The sequence below is a fragment of the Buteo buteo genome, chromosome Z (assembly GCF_964188355.1).
Source record: "Buteo buteo chromosome Z, bButBut1.hap1.1, whole genome shotgun sequence".
In the NCBI taxonomy this organism is placed as follows: domain Eukaryota; kingdom Metazoa; phylum Chordata; class Aves; order Accipitriformes; family Accipitridae; genus Buteo; species Buteo buteo.
This window is the reverse complement of record NC_134204.1, coordinates 68,956,107-68,965,312: the sequence shown is the minus strand read 5'-3', so window position 1 is coordinate 68,965,312 and position 9,206 is coordinate 68,956,107. Positions and strand designations below refer to the sequence as shown.

General features: G+C 42.4%; 1 protein-coding gene across 6 annotated transcripts in view; it reads left to right on the top strand.

Moving 5' to 3' along the window:
• The first annotated feature begins 9,006 nt into the window (after positions 1-9,006).
• The window catches only part of DMXL1 (Dmx like 1), an 86,114-nt gene continuing 85,914 nt past the window's right edge, over positions 9,007-9,206 (top strand). For all 6 annotated transcript variants that reach the window (XR_012648891.1, XR_012648890.1, XM_075019966.1 and 3 more), the window contains exon 1: positions 9,007-9,177. Coding sequence is in view for 4 of the 6 variants with exons in the window: in XM_075019966.1 (XP_074876067.1) it covers positions 9,091-9,177 (87 nt within the window). In the remaining 2 variants the exon portion in view is untranslated. The remainder of the gene's footprint in view (positions 9,178-9,206) is intronic.

The window sequence follows — 9,206 nt, the reverse complement described above, 5'->3', positions numbered from 1 at the left end:
ACTCCCAAAAAAAGTAAGCACGACTGCTTAATGTTTATGTGGAAGTCAAGAGCAGGAAACAATTTCCTAGGCTGAACTGCCAGTTTTAGGCTTTTGAGTGCTGATTATTTATTTATTTATTTATTTACTTGCTTATTTTCCTCTCTGGATCGGTATATTTAAAACAGAATCTAATTATAGATTATCTCTGATTACTATCAATCTTATTTCTCTCTCCTCCTGGGGCAAGGCTAGGTCGTTCTATTTTTATTTAGGAAGAAGATAGAGAAAGATGTAAAAGCAAACACAGAATGCATATCATGCTTCTCTTTTGCCTTCTGACTGTATTTGCTACTTGTTTCCTTGCAAAGTCCCCCAGAAAAAAGAGATAACATACTCGATGTGAAGTTCCTAGAAAAATTCCATATAGACGTTGGTATTGATTAAAGCACTACAGTTTTTTTACCAGTGCCACTGAATCACAGTGGCCTGTGCAACGGAAGTTCAGCAGTTAACATACAGAATAAAACACTGGAATTGCAGAAGAGAAATTTACTCCTCTTCCTCCAAAATGTGTTAAAGGGCATAATCTTTACAACGCAGCTGATAGTCTACCTCAACCTGTTACAATTTTTTACATGTGAGATAACTGTATTTATTGAACAAAGGTTCGCACAGCTGTTTTTTATTTGCCGTGTTGGCATTTTAATATCTGTATGGTTCAAGAAGATTTTCTGGTTTTCAGTCATTGCCTGAAAACCTGGCAGAGTAAACTGCTTACAAAAAAATCTATGTAATGTGGAAGAAAAGACTGAAATAGCCTTGCCAGGAACTGAGTCTGTATTTACAAAGTGATTTAGTGTATCAAAGCAGAGTAGGACTTGATGGCTGCTTCTTCATGGCTGCTGTGATTTCATTTGTCTCCTGCTTTCTCTTAGGTTTGGTTCCTTCTGAGGTATATCCTTCTGGTACAACAGCATCCCTTCTGTTCACACATGCATGGAAAAAATCCTATTGCTTGCTCCGTAGGGGTGGAACAACACTATGGAAAATGCACCTTCCAGGTTTTATACATGCCCTGCCTCATACAGTATTTCCCCATTACTTGATCAAGTCCTACAGGTAAGGCCTAGGCAAATAAAATATTGCCAGCATCCTTCTCACCCCACCATCCGTATGTGACAGGAAAACCTTCTCTGCTGTTCTTCCCAGCATTAGCTGCCACACAGGGAGCTGCCTCTGCCTCTGGCACCTGCCTCAGTAAATGCAACAGCGTATTTTCTCCCTTTCAGTGATGCTGATGCCTGCTCCACCAGTTATCGATATATGATTATCAGCAACATCAAATAGCCCTTTGTCATATCAAAGCACCTGAGAGAATTCTCTGCCATAGTTAATCTGCATAGTCCCTCCCCCCCCCCCCCTACATTTTACATTTAAATGCACTTTTGCAGTTCAACTTGCTAATGGGAGCTAGGACAGATGAGGAAATCCCGCCATTGCCTGTGCCAACTCTCATATGTGAAATTAAGTGTTTTATACAGCAAAAATATTTCCTGATAAGTCTCTGCAATGAAATACTAAAATTCGTGTACAAACAAATAATGTTATGCTACAAGAAGAATCAAACTTTAAATGAAAAACTATGTGATATTTCTTACAGCTGTTCTGCTACACATGGTTTCTGCAATCAGACTTTCATTCTAGTGCTCTGAGGTGTTGAGCACCCTTCACTTTCACTAGAAACTCATTGAATATTTCAGGATTAAGGCCTCAATGCTTTAAAAAGCTCCTGGTACCATTCAGTTGCTCAGACAGGGATTAAAACTACTGCAGGCAGTAGCAAAGTGGTAAATATTGACTCAGCAGTAAATAAAATCAGTCCATTGAGGTGGAGTGTACAATATGTGGTGGGGAAGAGTCACGAGAAAGCATTATCGCTCTTGGGCAGATTAAACAGTTCACATCACAAAACCACATGCTGTTTCAGGAAAGTCACAGTCTTCATAAAACACAGTGACACTTTATACTCACAGCAAAATTTAAACAAGGAAGTTGTGTGTTCTTTTTTAGAAAAATCTAGTCAAAAATTTATTTTCTTTAGTTGCAAAACAGATGAAGTCTGGTACTGACAGACAACCCACGACCCTTTAGTATGTCTTAAAACACGCATGTGTAAATTTTAGATCCTGTCAATAACTACACTAAAAAATCTTACAATTTGTTATTTATAAAACAGAGGATGTTTCAATACTATTCTCTCCTATAAAAACACAAACACTTTATTACCAGTTAAAGAAAAACAGATGACATACAGGTGATCAAGTGATGAGAAAGACAGCAAGTTTAATAGTTTAATCTTTTCAAGCCTTTTCACTCAAAATCAGTAACTGCAATGCCATTTTCTACTCAGCATATAGCAGTCACCTGCGAATCTCCCACCAGGCTGAAATGTTAGTATTTTAGTCTGAGTGCCTTTGTTTTTTATGTTTCTACAGAGCTATAAATACATCATCAAATGGTGGAAGGAATTTGCAGTAACACTAAGATGAGCACTCCTTCATTGGGTTGTTCTTGCTTTCTATTCTTTGCTTTGGGGGATAAAAACAATATAAAGAAGGTAATAGTATTAAAAAAGCAAGTATGCCTAACTGGTCAGGCACCCTGCATACATGTATATGAATGCCTGAGCAGAGGAACATGGCTTCGTTATTGAAATGTAGCAAGCAGAAAAAGAAACAATTCATGAGCTCTTTCACTGTATATCACTAAAACTGCTGGCAAAAGAACAAAAAGTGAGATTACCTCACAAAGTGGCTATGAGGTAAGAGGGGGTGTATGCATTTAAGGGGAAAATGGTTTCTATTTGAATTACACTGCAAAAGGAGAAAACAACAGGCCGGTATGTTTCATATTTTTCTTTCCCAATACTTGAATGGTCATCTACTTAAATCTGTGTATAGGTATGGGGTAGTAACCAGTCCTCTGTCACAAGTTCACACCACCCTCCTATGAGGTTAAAACCTAACTGTAAGGAACCGTAAAGAAGTAAAAGGTTGAAAAAATAGTATAAAATCACTTTCTTTTTTCAGGTTAGCCCTTGAGCATCTTAAGCCATTTTAAAGGCCTAAATATAAACAGGCATATGCAACAGATTTGTGCAGAAATGCTGATACCGAATTTGGAAACATATACATCCAAACACTTGATATAAATATGAAAGGAACAGTAAAGCAATTGCATTATACCTCAGATAAGTTTGTTAGGGACACCTATAAAGCGTGTCATCCTTTCAAATATGATACAGAAAACATATATGAAAGTTCAAAATATATAATGGAATATTATTTATTAGAATAGACTGGCAATATGAATAGATAATTCATTACATGAATGTGGAGTCTATATATTTATTTATTTACATATCATTTAACATCTCATAGTAAACTAAAAAATAAATATTTGGTATTATACTCAACTTGAAATCAACAGTATCTCAGAAAATAATAGACTTACTGCATAATTTAGGGTTTACATAAAAAGGACAAATACATTCTGGTAAATAGTACTGCATAATGCATATTTCAATAGCCTTTCCTGTGAATTTCAAGTAAGAGACTATACATGAGCAGCCTAATCAGAGTTCAGTGCCAGCAGGTGAGCTGTCAGAGGAACTCCTCCAAGGCCAGATGGAGTCTCCCAGCTCGACACGAAGAACTAACCAACTAAAAGGGCATCTTTGTATGGGTGAAGAAAGCCTGGCTCAGCCAATTCCAGGATACTGACTGTTGCACCATGGCATAAAAAGCACCCTGTGCACAAGAAGACTGATGACATTTGAAAACTGGCTGATGCGTCTGGGAATTGGCACTGTTTAGCATTTGCAGTAAGACAGGACTCCCACATGCCATGCAAGATCACCCTCAACCATGCACCGCGGAGTCCACCAGCAGGTGTTTTGCACAGTGGCTCTGTGCCGAAGCAGCCTGCCTGACTCTCATAGCCCTGCTGTGGTGAGGCCCTGTGGCCTGGCAGCAGCCTGCTGGGGAATCAATGGGGGGGATTCATGAGAAACCTCCCCAGGGCCAAGCCGCTGCCCTTGCTCAAGAGATGAAGTCCAGCTCAGCATCCTCAGCTGTCAGTGATCACAATATTTTATAATTAAACAGGGAAAGAGTGAACAGTTAATGTATTATCCAGCAGCCCTTTCATGATTTTCTTCAAAAGTAGCTTTAATCTCAGTCTGTGAAATGAATGTAAAACTCTGAATATGAATGAAAATTTTAAAAGCTTGTTAATTGTTGACTGTTAATTTGCAAGCCTGAAGGATCTAATAATGGCTGGCTTTTACCTTGGAAAAACAACTACTGAAGATACTCTGAGCTTATAAAATGGAAGTGTCACCAAAAGCCAAATAAAAGATTAATTGAATAAATCAAAACATCTTTACTAATCTCTTGTAAGAAAGTATACCAGTCAGCATGTATTTCTTTCACCAAATACAAGGTTTTATCAGATCACTCAAGTGAAAGAGAACATGCTGCACTGTACAAGTTAAGAGATGTAACAGCAACATGAGCTGTTACAAAATGTCTTCCACCAAATGAAAACAGTACAAAAAAAGAAGCAAATATCACTCTAACCTGCAGGCTACAGATAACAAAACACAGGGTACTGAAGACATGAATCAAGCAAGCTTTCTGCAAAGAAAGGTCTCACAAAGTCGTCAACTGCTTAGGACTATACTACTAGATGTCTGTGTTCATGTCTTTATGTATTTCAGGTTTTCCCAAGATGCCACGCTGTGTTTTGACTCTTTTTACACTGCTAAAAAGTCATAAAAGTTCAAGAAGAGAATCAAGTACTTCTTCAAGTGATTCCCAGTGTGGGCACAGAGGGGGAACTCCAGATCTTGGGGAGATCAGGAAGGGTTTTTTCTCTTGACCTCTCTAAGGTCAGACCTTTGCCTTGGGTATTCACAAACCAAACAAAACCTGCAGAAAGATGAAGGGGAACAAAAACAAGGTTGAAGAGTATGTGAGGTGGAACAGTTGTTCCTGGCTGCAGTGCACTGTTTTCATAAGAAGCAAGTTAAAATACAGTGAACTCCATATGATAAATTATTTCCTAGGGGAAAAAAAAAAGCTACCTGCCTTTAGCTTATTATTAAGAAATCAGGGGAAAACCCCAACATTTTCTAGTACTGTAGACAAACTCTAAACATGCCACTCAAAATGCCAGCTTCTTTCAAAGCTGCCTGTGTATCATTGACACAAGTGAGCTCACTGCTGTTAATGAGTGACTCATGGATGTTTATTGTAAAGAAAGAACACAAAGTATGTCATTGTACTTGTGCAAGTGAAATCATTTACAAATATACATAGATTTTCTACTGCATTACACTGAAGAAAATTGTTAATATGCATGTGCTTTGCAGAGGTGCAATTCTGAATTCAGAAGAGACTTGTGGGAGTATGATTTAAAATTATCATTTGGACTTTCCTCGGACATTATTAGGGAAATACAAGCAGGATTTACTAATGAAAAATGTTTATGTATATACTTGGTATTGCTTTCTGGAGCATTCAAAGGCCCCATTGTTATTGAAAAAGTAATGCTTTGGTCAATAACCAAAAAGCAGTAAATCATTCATTTCCAAGCCCTTCTATGCATGCACAAATGCTGAAATTCTGGCAGACCTTCAGTACAGCCACAGCCACTGTATGTTAAAATATCGGAAGGTGAAAATCGTTCCTGTCTTCTGCTATTCTGGTACGGAGGATATTTTGTATAGTGCCCCTTTAAAAAGCCAAAGGCAAGGACTGAGTGAACCTGGTTAGCAGCAGTTGTGAATGACAAGAGTCAGCAGCTTGTGAGAAGAATTACAGCTCCTGAAAGACTCAAAGAAAGATTTACTGAGGTTAGGGGGCAAGACAACAGAAAGGAGCTTGTGACCATATTTTGTAACTCTGTAGGGCAAACTCAATGCTTTGTCTGTTTTTTAGATACTTCTAAGTGAGAGGTGAAACAAAGGGCTTTTTGGAAAAAACTGTTTACTTAGAAGGTGAGAAAAATACGCAAAATGAACAAAAAGCACAGGAAACACTTCTGTGGTGGTAATTAGCTTTCTGAGATTTTTTTTTTTTACCTTCCAACAACTGTCAAGTTTTGAAATTCTGAGCAAAACCAACCTCTGTGTTTTTGTCAACAAGACAATGTATAAATGTACTTTTAATTGTACTGTATCATTTTAAGCTTTTTTTTAAATGCTTACAGCATGAAATTGCACAGGCCAGAGTTGAAATTTGCCAGTGTCCAACACTGCATTCACTTTGATATTATAATAAAATGTACAGTACATAATTTTCCTGTAGCTGAATTCACAGATGTTGCAAGAGAAGTGATAAGGGGCACCAAAATGAAGTACGTGTGCCCAAGTCCCACTTCTAGTGGCTGTCCTTGCCATCACTCAGGCTGAGAAGTGGGACACCAGCAGTGTCAGGAGTCAGCAGTGAGGAGTGAGAGCTCCTGCACTACAGCTCACTGCTGACAGCAAATGTGGGAAGGGGAAGGTAATGTGCCCCATCCCTGTGGGGACGGGAGCCAAGATATGGATGCATGTGCCTGGCATGTCATTACGTAAGCTCTGACTCTATCCACAGAGGAGAGAATAAAAGGTAATGTCCTTTCTCTTATGAAGTAAGCCAAATATACTAATGTGAATAGTCACAAAGACCAAATCTAGTTAGGAAGGAAATCAGAAGTTCCGTATTTTCTTACCATATCAGCATGTCAGGGTGTGTCAGTTGTAAACATATCATACTGTGTTGTAATTAGATACAGATTAAAAAGCAGTTACCAGTCAAACCCTTCCTTTCATTCTTTTACTTGGTGTCCTGAGTTTCCCCTTCTTCCTGAATTCTTCACCTTCCTTAGACTGGGGTCTGGGATTGCTGTCTACTGTTACCCTGCTATCTTGTCATACTGCAAATCCTATGTGCTTTACACCTGTGGAGTGAATAAGGCTTGAAGAACCAATATGGTTCTGCAGGATCTCTGACCTTTTCTGTCCAGCTTATTCCAGAGCAGTCCTTGTGGGAGGAAGTATCAGCTGGCTGCAACCAAAGCTGGAGAGGTTCACAGTCTGAGCCCAGAAGTAGACAGCTGTGCTGAAAATCACAGATAAGGGCCTCTTACTGTTTTCAGTCATAATTCACTTTCCTGCTTAGGACCGACCGAATGAAAATAATTTTTGTTAACTTAAAAATCCACTAAGGTTGCCTTATGAGATTCTGCAGCTGGCAGAAGGATAAGAACACTTACCAGTGATCAGCACTCCTGGCAAGGGTGAGATCACTATTCATTGATAGGACAATTCAATAAGCTTTTTGATCCTTTGCAAAACAAAAGTGATTACGGTGGTAGCAGTTTATAACCAGCTTGAGAAAACCATGGGTTTTTGAAGGAATGTCTACATATACACAGTGCCGTATCTGATGGATTTTTCTCACATCCAAAGGCTTTAGAAAATAGGAGAAATCTTTCTTTCATTTGCATGAATTACTGCAGCAACCAGTGTTACGGTGAGATGCTTTTCAACCTGCTTTTCAAAGGATGCAAGGCTTATATTTACTAAGACAATGTGTGAGACACCATGCCCGAAATGGTATGAGGTTGATCTTGCTTACACAAGGACAGGAAAAGTAACACAAGAAGAAAAGGTATTGCCATGTACAGATACATGGTAACACCTTATAAATATTGTGGGATGTGATACACCAAGTTATGCCTATACGTCATGAAATGATTTTGATTTGTATTATATCTTGGAACAGCTGGTGGGCAGAAAGAGGCTCTAATATTTGATACTGGGATAATGTAAGAATGAAAATTGTGGGAGCTGAAATTTACAAGGGGAAACACAAGTAATGCTGAAGTTTCTATGAGAAACTGATGGAATACTAAAAAATAGCTACAGTGGAAAGAAATATTAGTAACAAGACATAAAGCACTTTCAGTGTAGCAGAGAGATCTCACAATTGGGAGACACCTCAATTATTCAGTCCATTTAGAGATGAAAAGCTACTTAAATGGTGAGGTGTCCTGGTAGGACAGATCTGAAGATCCTGTCATCCGAATACGCAGGCTATGCTGCCTGTTGCACTTGGGCCTGACTCATTTCGTTAGACCAAAGTGGCCTGCACTAATCCCACTCTTAAGTTGCGTGTAAAGCAATACACATCCTAGATGGCTCCCGTTTTTTTTCCCCTCACGTTATGAGGCAGGTGAAAAACCCAGCTGCCTACAGCCAACCTGGTGTCCCAGGAAAACGCCTTCTTCATTGCCCAAGCCCCAGGGAACCACGTCTCCCATCGTCAGATGCTTCCTCTTGCAAGGGCCTGGGGAAAGGCTGCGGCCAAGTCCCTCCACTTGTGAGAATGTGCAGGCGAGGAGGGAATGCGTTTGGGGTTACTGGCTCTTCTAAGGGCGACCGACTCCCGCGTCCGCTCCAGCGAGGCGGGAGGTGGCGGAGCGCCACCCTTCAGCCCACCGCCTGGGCCAGCCACACCGACCCCCTCACACCAGGCCGACGCAGCGTTTTCCAAGGCTACTTGAGTAAGAAAGGCAAATTCGCCGTTGAGCTGCCCCTACCCACAGCCCGCCCCAGCGACCGCTGCCGCTCGGCAGAGGCCGGCCCGCCGCAGGCCAGAGGCCGGCCCGCCCCGACGGGCGGCCCCGGCCCCGCCCCCGCGGCGCGGGCCGGCCGCACATGCGCGGGCAGGACCCGCCGCTTCGCCCCACCCTCGGCGTCGCCCCGCGCGCATGCGCGGCGGCCGGAGCCGGCGGGGGGGCGGCGTCGGGGGCGGGCGGTGACGCGACCGGGGCGGGCTCTCGCGAGAGCTGGCGAGGCCGGTGGCAGGGGGAGCTGCGCCTCCGCGCCCCGCCCGCCCGGCGAGGCGAGGCGAGTTCGAGGCGAGGCTCGGCGAGGCTCCGCCCTGCCCCGCGAGGCTCCGCCCCGCCCCGCAGTATGTGCCGCCGCCTCCTCCGCCGCCCGCGGGATCAGGGGCGGCCGAGTGGCGGGGGCCGGCGGGTCGGCGGCGCCCTCTCGCCATGAACCTGCACCAGGTGCTGACGGGGGCCGTGAACCCCGGGGACAACTGCTTCTCCGTGGGGAGCCTGCACGACCAGCCCTTCACGGTGAGTCCCCCGCCGGGGCCCGGGCGCCT